This window comes from Podarcis melisellensis (assembly GCF_964234715.1).
Source record: "Podarcis melisellensis genome assembly, chromosome: 12".
In the NCBI taxonomy this organism is placed as follows: domain Eukaryota; kingdom Metazoa; phylum Chordata; class Lepidosauria; order Squamata; family Lacertidae; genus Podarcis; species Podarcis melisellensis.
Window position 1 is genome coordinate 39,382,219 of NC_138544.1, and position 17,115 is coordinate 39,399,333.

The 17,115-nt window shown below is 44.7% G+C and overlaps 1 protein-coding gene across 2 annotated transcripts in view; it reads right to left on the minus strand.

The window, feature by feature from the left end:
- Window positions 1-7,711: 7,711 nt before the first annotated feature.
- The window catches only part of PRTFDC1 (phosphoribosyl transferase domain containing 1), a 52,411-nt gene continuing 43,007 nt past the window's right edge, over window positions 7,712-17,115 (minus strand). The window contains exons 5-9 of one of the 2 annotated variants that reach the window (XM_081882730.1): window positions 16,396-16,413; window positions 15,486-15,568; window positions 14,584-14,630; window positions 13,570-13,646; window positions 7,712-7,907 (exon numbers count right to left, since the gene is read on the minus strand). In XM_081882730.1, the coding sequence (XP_081738856.1) occupies window positions 7,851-7,907; window positions 13,570-13,646; window positions 14,584-14,630; window positions 15,486-15,568; window positions 16,396-16,413 (282 nt within the window). In that variant the 3' untranslated portion in view covers window positions 7,712-7,850. Of the gene's footprint in view, window positions 7,908-12,393; window positions 12,586-13,569; window positions 13,647-14,583; window positions 14,631-15,485; window positions 15,569-16,395; window positions 16,414-17,115 lie in introns of those variants that run through there. The other variant, XM_081882729.1, reaches the window with a different exon arrangement.

Here is a 17,115-nt window from a genome sequence, read left to right on the forward strand (position 1 = left end):
ACATGCCTTGTAGTTGCTGCTGCTTATTTTACATTATCCAGCAACCATTTTCCAGGTGATTCATGCTTTCTCACATTTAGAAGCCCGGCCCTGCAGTTCTCCTATGTTGTTGGGCCCCAAGATGACATTTTCACTCAATGCTGTATGCTGCTTCATTAAAATCCTAGACTTGCTGGTTTCTTTCTTCTCAATGCTAGGCAGCCAAATCTTATATAATATATCACACAAACTTCCACTATGGCATGACTGCCTCATAGCTGTCCTAGACTAAGCAAGAGGGGCAATTTCCTAATTCATTTATTTTCTGGCACTTGACAATTGCAATTTTGGGGGAGGTGTCGTGGGTGTCTAGGAAGGTCCCAGCTCCTTCCTTCTCCTAATTCCAGACTCACCTGCTGGGCTCCACAGCATGCTTTGAAAACACGGGACAATCTCCTGATTTCTGGAGCAGGTTTGCATTTATTTCCACTGAGGCTGCTATCAATCAGTGTGAAGCAGAAGACCCTATTGCAGAACACACAATACTGGGGCTTGATCAGTAAGCATCAGATTAGCATTTCAACCTGTCCCTGGAGGGATGAGCACTTTTGCAGCTGCAGGTTTGGCAGCCCGTTCTCAACTGGCCCTTGAATGAGGCATATTATTTCATTTCAGAATAAAGGAAATTGCGACTGAAAGGAGCTTTTACATCATCAAGCAGTCGAGCTCGCATGCTCCCTGCTCGCTCCCCCGCCATGACCTCCCCAGGTCCAATCACTTCAAAACTGCCCTCCACTTTCTTAATTCTCCCATTCTTTGTCTCATCCAGTTGAAATGACTCGGGCTATGGATCCCCCACTATTTCCCTCGGGAAATTAGTTCACAGTCTAGTAGTCCTCACTGTCAGGATTTTTTCTTTCTTTCTTCCAGATATTTGGCCTCCCAACACATTTTTCCTTTGTCCATATTCAGCTCATTATTTCTGCTGAATCCTCCTGGTACTGTATCCTCGACCATTCCTGTCTCTCTCCTTTATAGCTCCTCCATTCACTTGCTCTTCATAAAAACCTGCCAGCTTTGGTGTTTATTTATCATTCTTACCATTTACGTGAAGAAGTGACACAGGGGGGGGGGGACAATCATATAGGATAGCTGGGTCCTTTGTCTGGAAATATTTCCTAGTCTGAGCCACTAATGGGAAAGGGGAAATCTTACGATTGTTCAGTCTTTAATTCCAGGCCCACTTAAATGGGCAAATGTCACCACTTGCCACCTCCAGAGTGATTATAGAGGATATCTGGGCAGCTGTCCCACTATTTGAGCCCTCCCCTGTAGTTGCTTCCTGAGTACTCCCGCAATTGGATGCTGTTTCCTGTACCTTTCACCTAGGCCCTATCTGCACTATAAATCTAAAGCATCATCATACCACTTTTAAACAGTCATGGCTTTCCCTAAATAATCCTGGGAGTTTATTAAGGGGGCTGAGAGTTGCTAAGAGCCTCCCCCCAACCCCCCTCTCAGAACCACAATTACCAGAGTTCCCTAGAAAGAGGTATTAATTGTTGCACCACTCTGGTAATCGTAACTCTGTGAGGGGGAGCCCTCACAACACGCAGGATCCTGAACAGACTACAGTTCGCAGTATTCTTTGCAGGGAAGCCATGGCTGTTTCAAGTGGTGTGATGCTGATTTAAACATATAAAAGTGTGCAGATGGGGCCTTGGGTGAAGAAATCTTCCACATGAGTTTTAATCAGTTTATAAATATCAAATTATAAATGTCAGTATCTGAGGAAGATAAAAGATAGCCCTGTCAGGTTTCACATGCACTTGGCCCTTGCTGACAGAGCATGGCTTGTTTGTGTGAATTTGAACAGGTCAGAATCTTATCATCTGAGGCAGAGTTTTCATTATCCTCTCAGGCTCCGTAACAGACGTTCTTTGCTGGCCATCAGCTGTAGACTGATCAGAGGTGCAAATGCCAAGGCTGATTCTGTTCGGGAAGGGATGGTAGTAGAATGGATCTGAAGCATGTGAGTGCACAGAGGACAGAAGGGGCTCAGCCAGGGATTGTGAAAGCACCAGGGGTTATTTCCCTCGCCTTCCATTCTCCTGTCACTGTGCCACTATGTGTCATGTACATAATCTTCTATAAATTGCCCCCAGATGCCTTCATAATCCCCCAGCCAATCTCTGGGTTTAAAGACCATCCTTTCACTATTGTGAAACTCTTTCATTTCTTCAATCCACATTTGGTTTATTTTCCCTTCTAGATAGAACTATCCCAGCAGTTCCCAATTTACACTTTCCACGATTTTCACATGTGGCGCACCCATATAATATGAGAGAGGGAGGGTGCATTTTCTGGGATAACTTTTTAACTTCCTATCTCTTTACTGAAAATCAGAGAAAGAAATGTATGTTAAAGGGAACTCACAGTACTGTATATACTCATTCCAACCTCAAATTTGCCGTATGTACCACCTTTCTTCAAAAAGGATTAGACCAGGGATGAGGAACCAGTGACCACCGGTCAGGATGATGGGAGTTGGAGACCAACAATATCAGGTTGCCCTTCCCTGCATTAGCAGGTTTTCTATCAACCTGGTGGACTCTTAGATGGTAGATTATGGGAAGCCATGGCCATGAACTTTCCCCCGTCCTTCCTGAAGTAGAGGAAGATGGATTCATAGCCTAGGCTGTGCCTCAGACCAGTGCATTATCAGTGCTTCCTCAATATTTTGCATGGGCATGCATTTTTCTAATCTAACCTGGAATGCTACATTCATAAAATAGTTAATTTCTACCAGCAGAAGGGAAAATGTTTATTATGTGATCATGACACATAAAGTGGGGGTTAGTTGTATGAAGACCCAAGAGTCCCTGCATTTCTCAAAAGTTGATTATAGAGTCATCATGTTACTGTGGAACCCGAGATACAAAATACACAAATATGAGAGCTTCATATTTGCTTCATAATACAAAATACAAAATATACAAATATGAGAGCTTCCCAAGGGCTATGCAGGAACTGCCTTATGTATTTAGAGTTCACTATAGGAGGTGTGGGGGTTCATAATTGGCGAGTACATGCAGGTCCTGATATCTACCTGCTTGTTATGTGAAAATTCACTTATCCAAACAAAGAATTATGCCCAAACCTCACTATACATTCTACAGGTGTCTGAACAGCCTGCGTTTCACTTACCTCTTTAATTCTTGTTTGTTTGTGCTTCGCCGGTTGGTGGCAGCCATTTGGGGGCAGAAACCAGGCAAGGAGGGAGGAAGCAAGATCAGAAGAATCAGAGGGCAGGAGAGATTGGACAAATCACAGAGCAGGAGACATCAGACAAATCAGGTTTTTCCTTTGTCTCTCCTTGGCTAGTTGGCTGTCACTGTTTCAGGAAGAAACCATTGAAAAAGTGGGGTGATAGATCAGAAAAATCCCGGATTGAAAATGTCCCCATAGAAATCAATGAAAATCCTAGACTCTTTATGTGAACGCTTGCCTGACGGAACAATTTCCAGGGAACACACTGTGTTTGGTAAGCAAGACCCCTAGCGTGTTCCATTTTTACTTTGTGCTTGTTCTTTGATCTTGTTGTAAACCACCATGAAATCAATTTGGATGAAAGATAGCGTAGAAATACCAAGCAGACTAATATTGTTGTTCGTGCTTGAAGAGATGCCTTAATTCAGCTGCCTTTACCCTCTTGCCTACTCATGTGGCATGCCGGCCTCGCTGGCTGCCAATTTCTCTGGTAACAGCTTGCAAGGTTTAGAGAGAATACCTTGCAGATGGCACTGCGCACGGATCCTAGAGTGGCTCGTTTTCCAGAGCGGCTTTTATTTGCCCAATATGGCAATTGTCACCAAGAAAAAGCTGCTCCAGACCAACACTGTTTTGGAGATATTTGCAGTCAGTGCCTTTTTAGTGATAGATTAGCATATGCTCTTGCGGCTTTAAATCAACAAAGAAACAGAATCCTTGCAGTAGTGGCCCTGAAGTTGAAAGTGCGTCTGTGATCATCCCACACTATATTTCTCCTAGGTCTGCTTGTTCTCCTATCTGGAAAGATTGCATTTGCTAGGAAACCCTTCTCTCTCTGACACTGCTGCTGCCACCCACCACTGCCATGGTCCGGTTCACGGGTGATCGAGGTTCTGGCAGGGGACATCAAGACCAGGGGCAAGATGGCGGGGTGGGAGCACGAACGGGGGTCCAGAAGCCAGGAATCAGGAAGCCAAGAGTCTGAGGGTCAGAGAGCCGGGAGTCAAGAAGCCAAGGGTCCGAGGGTCAGGAAGCAAGGAGTCACGAAGTCAAGGATCCAAGGATCAAGAAGCCAAGGTTCAAAGATCATGAAGCGAGAAGCTAAAGACAGGAAGCGTGTTGCTGTGGCAAAGAGCCGAAGGGAAATGCTGACCTTATATCCCTTCCCAGCTCTTGCCACCAGGTGCTGTGAGTTACCACCAATTGGCCTCACCTGTGAGGCCACACCTTGCCTCTTCAGAACAAACTTAGGAAGGCCCCAGTCCTGCAAAGTCCTATTGGTCACAGGGCCTGGTTCCTGCATGCACACCTGACACCCACCCCTGGGGACAGGTCCATAGGCAGCTGCCTTATTCTGAGATAGACCATTGTCCCAGATATCTCAGTATAGCTTTCACTGACTGGCAGCAGCTTTCCAGGGTTTCAGGCAGGGGACAGTCCTGGCCCTACCTGGAAATATCAGGTTTTGAACCTGGGACATTCTGCATAACACTGAGCTATGGTTACGAGGCAACATCTTTGGGACAAACTTTGACCGGAGTTTTCTGGCCATAAAACTCCCTGCCAGAAAGAGTGACTTCACCTTGCCTCAGGACAAGGTTGGAGAGCCGCCACGGGAGTCTAGGCAGTGCCAGAGAGTGAACTCATTGAATATTTCTGCATCTCTCTGGAGAGAGACAGCTTGGGCTATTTTGCGGCGGCAGCTCCACAAATGTATCCGGACTTCCTTCTCCCTTTCTGTGCAGGAAACATGTTCTTACTTCTGGTTCCGTTTACATAAATAGAAGTAAACACCCACCAATTTGAGACTTTGGCTCGTCTCCTTTTTGGATGTGGAGCCAGGTGTCCGTTATATTAGGATTGGGCTAATATTCTGTGCTTGGATGTCCCAAGTGGACTCTGCTTAGGTCAAGAAGCCATTCCCTCTCATGTCAAGAATGCACTGGGCTACTGGATCAAGACATGTGCTTGATGCTGATAGCATGGCTCATCTGCGTGTCCAATAGCCAGGGAAGGCTTTCCAACCGAAGGCTCTATTTCATAGCAGATCTGTTGTCTCAGCTTTGGGAACAAAGCGTTTGGGCACGCTGGTGGGTACAAAGAGTCCCTTGCTGAGCGCTCAGCATGCCAGCAAGCCTTTCCACTCTGATCAAGCTGGACACAAACCAGAAGCCTCTTTTAAAATAATGAAAATTAAATTTCCATCTGCTTTCTCTGCTTCTTTCAGTCTGTAAAGTAGGTAAGAGAGCTGATAACTGTGTAAGGGTGGATCCACACCACACATTCGATAGCACACCCAATGCACATTTAAAGCACATGGTGACTACCTGGGAATGTCCTGTCCCCCCCACAAAGCTAAATCTACCAGCACCCTTAACAAACTACAGTTCCCATAGAGTTCAGGGAAAGGCTGTAGCTCAGTGGCAAAGCATCGGCTTGGCGTGCAAAAGGTTCCAATTTTCAATCCTGGCATCTCCAAGGAGGGCAGGGAGAGAACCCCGTCTGGAATCCTGGACATCCTTGGCCTATCAGTGTAGACCAGCGGTCCTCAACCTGTGGGTCCCCAGATGTTGTTGGACTACAACTCCCATCATCCCTGAGCTCTGGCCTTGCTAGCTAGGGGTGATGGGAGTTGTAGTTCAACAACATCTGGGGACCCACAGGTTGAGAAAGCCTGGTGTAGACAGTACTGTGCTGGATGAACCAATCACCTGACTTAAGGCAGCTTCCTATGTTCACTGGATTCTTTGGGGAAAGTTGTGTGCTTTTAAGTGTGTGGTGCAGATGTCAGGGAAGATAACTTGGCAGGGAGGGACTAACAGCCACCAGTCCCCCTCCTATGCTGCCATTACCAGTAAGGGTTGTCCACTCATCAGACTCCAAGGCATCCTCCTCTTAGACCAATTTTCTCCTCCTAAATGATTGCCCCTTTTTTATTCTTATAACAGCTCTGGACTAGATAGTTAGATACTGACTGGTCCAAGGTCACTGAGGTTGCTTTTATGCTAGAGCCCTTTGGGGAACATAAGAACCTAGGAAGCCCTGATGAATCAGAGCAAAGGCCTATCAAGCATCCTGCTCTGACAGATGCCTATCAGAAGCTCACAGGCAGGGTAGGAGTGCAACAGCACTCACCCACTCATGAGCCCCACAACTGACATTCAGAGGTATCCTTGCTTTGACACTGGATGCAACATATAGCCATCATGACTCGCAGCCGTTGGTAGTCATCTCCATGGATTTGTCTAACCCCATTTTAAAGCCTTATTATTATTATTATTATTATTATTATTATTATTATTATTATTACCGCTACTACTATTATTAATGCTGGCTACAGTAATTTCTGCTGCTGCTATTGATGTTCTTGTTGATAACAACGATGGTAATAATAATAATTAATAAATTGCATGCTACCGTTTGCACACCAAAGAAAAATGATGCAATTTCCCCAGAGTACCTTGCAGTGCTCTAATAACAGCAGTGGCTTGAATTCAGAGTTTCATCTTCTTCACACATGCCGTATGTGCTCTTCTGCCTTGTTATTCGCACAGTGGGAACTGGTACAAGAGCATTTGTGTGTCGGGGTGGGGAGGCTCCTTCCAAGACTCCAATTGGTGTTACTTTCCTTCGGCTGCAAACACCCCCGTACTAGGATGTAACAGCCGAGGAGGAGGAGGAATCAAGAAAGGAAACAGCATAGCCAAAGGGAAGTGCTTCCATTTGCCAAGTTTCTCATTCATGTTCTCCCTTCTGTGGGGCACCTGCCATCATGGAGTTCCCTACTCTGCCTTCAGAGCTGCGGCAGACCCATGAATAAGGTTCACTAGCAGAGCAATCCTGTGGTTGAGTTACAGTTCCTGGCTGTGATGGGGATGCAGGCAAAAGGCCTGTGTGGTGCAGGAACAGAAACTTTACACCGTGCCAATGTAGTGATAACAGTAGCACTGACAGCAGACTGTGCTGGCCAAATGCCTATGTTAGGCAGCGTTGATGGCATGGAGAGGAGCAGAACTTAATTGCTTTTGCCATGCATGTTTTCATCATGCATGCTGTCTGGGTTGGCAACATGCATGTGCACGCGGAGCTGTGCATCTCTCAGCATTGTGGACACGAGTCACCAGTGTGTATTTATGCAAGACTTGCGGTGCCTATATGTTCTTATTGCAAAAGCTGCATGTATCCTATTGTGTTTGCAGTTATTTATTTATTTACTATTTTTCTTTTTAGAGCACCCTTCACCCCAGAAGATTCCATCATGTGCATGATTTGCATGCAAGCCTGTTGCATGTTGAGGAGCATGTTATCCTCGTTTATGAAAGACACCAAACAAAGTATTTTTTTTTAATCAGAATTACAAGGCAGAATCATGGGGAAAGGATACTTAGGACACAACATACAACAATAGATCTGGACTGCTTTGTAGATTGAAGTTTCCCTTATAGCCCTTAAACTGGTTAAAAATATAGCTGTTTTGGATAGTGTTTGTTTTGTCATCCTCCGTAATTTTCTCCCGGATAGCTTTGGGATCCAGCCAACTGAAGGATGAATGAGTTGAATTAATTGTCGAAAGGGAGCACTCCAAAATGCTGATGTCACTTTCATAGATGCAACAATCCTGCTTTTATCTTTGGGGGCAGGGTGTGGAAGGATGTCAGCTATTAGAGAGCAAGAGAGGGAAATCAGAGAAAACTGGATGGCTGCAAAAAACAGAGAAACATGTTGTCCATGACGGTTTATAAAGAACATCCTCTCGCCTTATATAATCTGCCAGATGTTGTTAAATTGATTGGAAGAATAAACACCCTCCGACTAGTTCATGAGTCAAGAGATGTGACCATGATTGAAAAAGATCACTTGGCTCTGATGATGACAGCATTTGGTAGGTCACTGGATACAAGCGACTCAAAGATTTCACGGGGACTAGGAATAAAATGTATAAACAGTTGTGATCTCCCCCACTTCACTTTATTTCCCCCCATAATTTCTAAAACAACCATTAAAATAATTGTATGCAGTACATCAGACTAAAATGCAAAGAAGAAAATAAATATATATATACAAACAAAGCAAAGATAGATTCCTGAATCAGTATTATCTGTACCATCATTTAGCTGCCAGGCAAAAACATCACTTTTCTTAGGCTTTTAGGAACCAATAATGCAATTTTTTAAAATTTTGTGGTAAAATAAATTTGAATTATTTTTAAAACCTGAGGGTTTCTGCATGGTGAAGAAACTGCCACCCTGCGAGGTGAGTAGCATTTATTCCTTTTTCTTGCTGCAGTCAGGTTTTCAAAAACAGGTCCCTCTCACTAAATGCTACAGGGGGGAAATAAACTATGCCAGCTCCAGGGCTGGGGTAGCTTTTGCAGTTGGTCAGGGGAACAAGGATGCGTAGATTTCTGTGAGTCATCGCCTTCCAGTGTGGTGTAGTGGTTAAGAGCGGTAGACTCCTAATCTGGGGAACCGGGTTCGCGTCTCCGCTCCTCCACATGCAGCTGCTGGGTGACCTTGGGCCAGTCACACTTCTGTGAAGTCTCTCAGCCCCACTCACCTCACAGAGTGTTTGTTGTGGGGGAGGAAGGGAAAGGAGAATGTTAGCCGCTTTGAGACTCCTTAAAGGGAGTGAAAGGCGGGATATCAAATCCAAACTCTTCTTCTTCTTCTTCTTCTTCTTCTTCCCCAACGTGCCCTTGGAGCACACCATTTCAGGTTCCATCATGGGCCATACTTCTACCTGCAGAACAGCAGTGGAGCTTGCTGCCACCACACCAGGGCATTCCTGACATTCCTCCTTTGCACAGAGATCTCCCTCTGCTCATTCATGGAGGAGATGGCTATCCATGCTTACTGGCTATGATGGTTATCCTCTGCCTCCACAGTTGGAGGCAGGAATGCTTCTTGAATACCAGTTGCAGGAATCCCAAGAGGGGAGAGGGCTCTTGTGCTCGTGTCCTGCTTGCAGGTTTCCCATAGGCATCTGGGTATCTGTGAGAATAGGAAGCTGGACTTGCTGGACCATTGGCCTGAACTTACATGCTTCTCCTATGTGAGGGAGATCTGTAGGATCCAGTGAACCCAATGCCACTCCTTCTAGGGAGTTTAGGATTGCTCTCTTAGACTAGGCATCACCAAATTCAGCCCTCCAGTTGTTTTGGGACTACAATTCCCATCATCCCTGACCACTGGTCATGTTAGGTAGGGATGATGGGAGTTGTAGTCCCAAAAACAGCTGGAGGGCCGAGTTTGGGGATGCCTGTCTTCGACAGATAGCTGAGTGGAGATTGTTTTCTCTCACAAAAGAAACATGCAGAAAAATCTATCCTCAACCTCCCCCTCCCCATCTGCATATGCATAAACATGGGGCAGTGAGAGCAATTAATTACACAATGGTGGAAATCCCGTAGTTACTTCAGTTCATTTTATTCAGCTAGGAAAAATGTACAGGCCACAGCAGAGGTACACAGGAAATGTTTACATTGGTTTTCCCCAAAGCACTTGTGTACATTGTAAAGGCTTCTGTGGGGTGTGCAAATCTGTGCTGAAGAAGAGGCGATGGGAAATTGAAAGCAATCTCTAATATAGCAAAGCGCCCTTACTGTTTATTACTGTAAAGGAAACTGCAGTCTAACAACAATAGGCCCCATGCTGTTCTGAACAAAGCTGCTTGCATTCAATTTTTATATTTTTGCACTGGCTTCCTTTAGGAAGTTATTGAGAGCAGTTTGTATATAGCACATAATGGCCTTCTTCCAATGAGTGCAACAGGTAAATGAGAAAAATATATTTTGCAGATGATGGCAAAGGAAATGGGAAACCTCAAAAGCCCGGAAAGCTGAAGATGCTTTTAATATGGATTTGAGTTTTGCGACATGAAATGTTTCCTATCTTCCGAAAAGACTGTTTCCCCACCCCTGTATCAACACCCCCATATTCATATTCATAGATAGGTTAATTGCTTGTGAAAAAATAGGATAATTAAGAGAGAGAAAAAACATTTGAGAAAGAATATACGCCATCTAAGCAACCCTTTGTACATGATTAGTTTCGGTTATGGAAATGTGCACTCATAGTGGGTCTTGGTTTTTTTGTCTAATCTATGACTTTCCTATGTTGTACACAAAGGATGCCGTTTGGGAACCCAAGCTTGGCTGCTATTGTTTGGTTCCAATTAAAATTCAGTGTATTAAACACAGTTGAGTACATCCATGCATTCATGACACACCATCATCTCCCCTTGAAAGGTCAAATCAAAAGTGTCTCGCAAAGATTCATTAAGATTCAATGTTATTATACTGGAGCTCCATATGATTTTGGATGGATGGGTAACAAAGGCTCATCAGAAACACACCCATAAATACATTTACTGAAACCGACCCACTGGGGACTTTATAGATTCACATACCTTGGTGACTCTGCAGTGTGGGACTAGATATGAATTAAAACCAGTTACCTTCCTACGAAATACAAATGGCTTAAAGCATGCTTACTCAAAAAAATAAGTCCTTCCATGTGCAATGAAATTTACTCCCTAGCAATTTGTGCTTAGGACTGTAGCCCTAGAACAATGAATCACATATGAGTGACTCTACACAACTTGATCCTTATTTCTTATTTCAGACATTGTGATATATCGATATATTGCAATGTTTTGCTGGTGATATATCATGATGTTGAAAACCAGATATCGCCCTAGTCCTAGGTGACTTAGGGGTAGTCTATATTGTTCAGCCTAGTCTACCTCACAGGGTCACTGTGGGGATTAATGGAAGTAGAGGAAAACCATTTACATTAGTTCTTGCTCCACTGGCAACACCAGCTTTGGGGATGTCAACTGATCAGGGATCAATCAATGTGTACTCCTGGGAGAACCAGCACACCGTTAACATAATGTATATTTGATGTTTCTTGAATGTGATGTATGATTCAAGAATCTTGTTATCCCGCAAAACAGAACCTTACTGACAACAAAACTCAAGATACAGGAAATGAGCCAAGCTACCTTTTAAAGGTTTGCCCAGGGCAACTGAGTGTGGCCATGATGAACAGACAGATTAATTTAGAGCATGATTATTATATAGTCTGCACTTTTGCGTGCCACTGTAAGCCCCCTGAAAGCCAGTGTGGCATAGTGGTTAGAGTGTTGTCCTAGGACCTAGGAGACCAGGGTTCAAATCCCCACTCAGCCTCAAAGTTCGCTGGGTGAGTCTGAGGCTAGTACATTCTCCCTCAGCCTAAGCTACTTCACAAGGTTCTTGTGAGGATAATGGGGAACATTTTCCAGCCTACTAGGGGCCTTATTCCCTTTTTGGGGAACCTTCCAAGGGCCACATGCTTGTGATGGGTGGAGCCAGAAGCCAAACTGAACGGAGCAACAATGTGCATTTTACCTCTGTAGAGCAGACTAGTTCTTTATCCATACTCACACTCCCCCCTTGTTTTCCATCCAGGCAAAAATGAAGCATTATCAGAGTTCAAGGGCACATTCCAGGCAGGCGAAAACACTTGCGTGCAAAGAACTGCTAATACATTTGCAAAGCTAAGCAGGGTCAGGCATGGCTCCAAACTGGATGGGAGACCACGTGTTGAGATTCCTGTGTTGCATGGGGTGGGACTAGATGACCCTCGGGGTACCTTCCAACTCTATAATTCTATGATTCTAAGAGCTAGTGAGGGGGGTGAACTGCGGAAAGAGGGTGTTGCTTGCAGAAAGTTCCAAGGAGCCGACAAAGGTGTCTGGGGCTACGACTGGTCCCAGGGCCTGCAGTTCCCCACCTCTGATGTACACTGAGCTTCTTCAAGAAAGCTTTAAAAGAAGGGCTCAGAAGAACTGGAAGCAACAAGATGCACCATTGGGAGGCACAAAGCTACGGATCCTTGCAGAATGGCTTTGTGAATAGCGCAGCTGCCCTCACTATCTTCACAAAGAAGATTGGAGCAAGGTAAGGGATAAGCAAGCCAACAAATAAATGCCATCTCACTTACTATCTCATAGTAACTAATTATAGTCATAACTAATTATAATGAATTAACTAATTAGTTGCTAACTTATAACACTAAATTATATATATAGAGAGAGATCATGACTTCTCGGTCTTTGCCTTGTCCAAGTTCTGCTACAAAGGAGATGAGGGTGGCTGACTGCAGCAAAGTCTCTTTGCCCCCCTTAGAAAGAAGGGGCCACTTTTTAGTCCAGGCTGAATGGGACGGATGTCAGTTCAATTGTTCTTCAGGAGATGCTTCAAGGGGACTGTCAGTTTTCCAGTTCAGACCAGCCGGTTATTCCTTAGACTCTGTATTTGGCTTTGCCATGGTTATTGATAACACATATGTGCTGAAACGAAAAGTTTTAACATCACAACCCACAAAGTCAACCAACAGCGTTTATGCGGCAGCTAGACTGGTGACTGGGAGCGGCCGCCGAGACCATATAACACCGGTCTTGAAAGACCTACATTGGCTCCCAGTACGTTTCCGAGCACAATTCAAAGTGTTGGTGCTGACCTTTAAAGCCCTAAATGGCCTCGGTCCAGTATATCTGAAGGAGCGTCTCCTCCCCCATCGTTCTGCCCGGACACTGAGGTCCAGCTCCGAGGGCCTTCTGGCGGTTCCCTCCCTGCGAGAGGCCAAGTTGCAGGGAACCAGGCAGAGGGCCTTCTCGGTGGTGGCACCCGCCCTGTGGAATGCCCTCCCACCGGATGTCAAGGCGATGGACAACTACCTGACATTCAGAAGACATCTGAAGGCAGCCCTGTTCAGGGAAGTTTTTAATATGTGACATTTTAGTGTATTTTTCATTTCTGTTGGAAGCCGCCCAGAGTGGCTGGGGAAACCCAGCCAGATGGGCGGGGTACAAATAATAAATTATTATTATTATTATTATTATTATTATTATTATTATTATTATGGAGGAGCCACAGTCTGCACTCTGATCGCTCCAGTGTGCTGTGTCGAGTGACAGAAATAAATCACATTCTCCCACTGACAGAAATAACGCTGCAAGTATGAGTGCTGGAAAAGGTGTTTATCTTATGTAACGGATATTTCCATTCTCCTCAGAGCTGCGTGGAGAGCAGAGCATGAGCCCAAGGCTTCCCGCAGCTAAGCTATGGTTTAGCATTATTCAGGAAGCAAACCATTGTACATGAAGGCAGGCAGGATAAGGATTTAAAAATACCATGCGCTGCAGAAGTAGGGTACATTTTTTTTACTGTTAGCCACAGAAGAGGAAACCCAGTTCTAGACTGGCTGGGTTTCAAAGTCATAGTTTATAAAAGTGTGTGTTTTTTTCAGGAGGCAAAGAGTGGGAGACACTTACATTTAGATCTCTGAAGTACTCATTGTAGTCTAAAGCATAGCCCACCACAAATAAATTTGGAATTTCAAATCCATAATCTGGAAAAGAGAGAGGGCAAAATGTCTGTATTGTTAAAAATACAAACTCTGACACTTCCTTTATATAATAGTTCACTGACCTGGAAATTGTATACAAGAGCCAAATCTCAGTGTCTGTGAGTTTGAGGCTCTGAGATGGGAACACTTTACTGAAGCTGAAGCAGAGCTGTCTAGATGTACCCAATTAGGCCATATAAAGGACCACAATTCTGTCTAAAAGGAATCCTGTTAGCTAATATTGAGGGGGGGGGGAGAAATATAGAGCTTGCTAACTACAGCTCTTACCCAAACAGAGATATGTCCCCAGGGAAGTTAACTCCCAAATGATTTTTCTGACAGCTTCAAGGAACAATCAGCAGTTGTCTGCTGCTGGAATACAGTTGGACAATGTACGACTTTGAAGCCACAGTGTGTTGTATCTTGGCCAACGGACATGCTAAGGGCATTTGTTAAAAATGAGATTTATATACTGTCCTTCATTATAAGATCTCAGATCTCAGAATAAAATGCAGGGTGTTGCAAGGAACACCTACTGGGCAACTTTTAAACTTATCTGAAGCTGGTGTTAAAGTGCCACAATTTAACCCCAAACACTCTTGGAAACAGAAGCATTGTGAAGGTTGCAAGGTCAAGCTTGTGATTCTTGACAGTGGCACAACTCTGAAATCGGTTTTAAAAGGTGGTCATTTCCCACGACGTCTCTCATACATGTCTATAATGAAATAGGGATAGTGGAGGGGAAGCTGCCCCCCCCAATTGATAGTTCTGATCAAGGTGGCACTTCCATTGTTTAGAGGCTATTCCTAGCATCACTTTTGAACAACACCCCAAGGACCGGGTGTATTACGTCTTGCCTATTTAATGAAAACAGGAACAATGGAACATTTTAGCTACTTCACAATCAGGAAGCAAAGAAAATCCACAGGAGAGCACTTACAGTCCGGTCTGTATCCATTAGGCTGAGATGTTCTTTTCACCAGCAAACTATCATTAAATAAATAACAAAAATGTGTTTTTTTATTGTAAACATTTTAAAAAGCTGGGTTTGTTCACATAACTCCTGAACATTTTGGCTTGGTTGGATGTATTCTTCTGTCCCCATCTCTCATTTCCTAAAAGCCTGTACAACTTGCAACCTGCTAAGCCTGGTGCCCCTCTAAATGTTGTTGGACACCAACTCCCAACAGCCATAGTCAGCTTGGCCAATGGACAAGGATGATGGGAGTTGTAGTCTAACAACATCTGGAGGGTACCATGTCCTAACGTTCAGCTGATCCACAGCCCAACAGCCATATATTATGGCCTCCCTGGTCAGATAATTGTACATCAAGCTCAATATTATCCACTATTTTGATTATGGTCCTTGCTTGAGAACCAACCCCATTCCCCGTTTTGACACTCCAAAGACAGGTAGCAAAAACCAGAGATACATTGAGCCTCTGATGGGTAACCATGCACGGCTGGTGAGGTCTGTTTAGCTTGGCAAACTCCCCACCTCACCCCAATTTCAGCAGAAGAGTAAATGAGTGCACTTCCCCTCCATCGGAGATGTCTGAAGACTCATCAAGGGCAAACCCAAAAGGATTTCCTTTCTCTTTCCCTTATCAGCTGACTCAGCTGCCTCTGCCATCCTCCCATAGAGAAAGAGACAAGCTTCTGAGCAGTAGCCTGCACAGTAGCCTCTACATGTTGTTGGACTACCATTCCCATCATTCCCGACCATTGACTGTGCTGGCTGTAGGCTGATGGGACTAGTAGTCCAAAACATCTGGAGGGCATCACACTATCGAAGGCTGCTCCACCCATTGAGATGTGGTCCCTCCCAAATACTACACTTACCTTGCCACCTTGACCATCTTGGGCTTGCATTTTTCAATTTTGCTGAGGAGAGCTCTCATCGTTCTTCCGGTTCCAATGATATCCTTTGCAAAGCATAGAAGCATAGAGCTGTAGAGTTGGAAGGGACCCCCAAGAGTCATCTAGTCTAACCCCCTGCAAATGAAGGAATCCTGCCCACAGTCCCTGAGTGGGCTTGAACCACCATCCTTCTGGTTAACAGCCAGACGCACAGACCCATTGCACCACAGGAGCACGAAAGGGAAAAGGAGGCCAGTGTGTGTGTGTGTGTGTGTGTGTGGAGTTGGGGCATTTATTTATTTATAAAAGTATTTATATGCTGTCTACTCATATAAAATATCACAGTGGTACACAACAATATGTGCAAGTACAATAAAACACCATTAAAGACAATGCAAAATAATTTCCACAGGAAGTTGAAAGTGCAGTAAGAAGGAAGGAAGTTTAAACCAGCTGAGCCTTTGTAAGATGGGGGACAACTTAAAGTCTTCCTCCGAATGATCTCAGCGATCAAGCTGGGATATAAGGGCTTGTGTGAGCCTTAAGGCATCCTGGACCCAAGTTGTTCAGGGCTTCGTATATTAACACAAGAGCCTTGAAACTGACCTGGTTAGCTAATAGCTGGAAAGTTCTGCAACATCAACACCATTTTATTATTTTAATTTCTGGGAGGAGGAGGGGAAGAATTAGCCTCTTTTGGGTCTTTTTCATAGTCCAAAATAAAAGGTGTCACAGCCTTTAGCTAAACGGCTTTCGAAAAGCACTAGCAAGGTTTTTGTTGACTTCACGGGATTCTTTGTATATCTGCACCTACATACATTAAGTATTACAAGACATACTGTACTCAAAAGGCCCACCACCCATTTTAGCCAATCCAAATAGATGAACTTACCTCCACAATTAATACGTTCTGAAACACAAACAAACAAGGGGGAGAAAAAGAAATTTGGTTAGGCAGGAGAACAAAGTGAATCGACAGCAAACCACTAGCAGAACGGGAGTCCATGTTCTCTGGGTCTTCTCCAGGATGAGGTGGAAAAGGGAGATCTGATGATGGAGAGCTGCAAGGTGGCCCCGGCTAAGCCAACCAACCAAGTACTGGGAGCAAGGAGAGTCTCTGTCCCTGGCAGACAGCAAGGGGACTCTCCCTGCTTTTGCCCTATACCTGCAGCTCTGACCCAATTCTTTCTTTCTTGCAGTGAGAGGTGACTTGGTCTCCTACCATACCAGGGAAGGAGAGAGGGAAGAAAACGGAAATAGTTTCATTCCCACCAGCACAGCACACACACTCTGTATGCAGAACTTTGAAGGCCCAACCCCTGGCCTCTCCAGCTAAGAAAGAACATGGCTGGGAAAGCGCCACTGCTTAGAGCTGTGTCATGAAAGAGCAGCCAACACATAGGGCTAGGTAGACCAATAGCTCAGTTCAGTATAACTGTTTCATACATAGGTCCTCCAACTGGCAAGCATTAAGAACGATGGCCTGGCAACTTTGTGTGTGTGTGTGTGTGTGTGTGTGTGTGTGTGTGTTATATTTACAGGGATTGGCAGGTGGTGAGAAACATGTGGCCAACCAGATATTGTTGGACTCCAACTCCCATCCTTCCTGGCC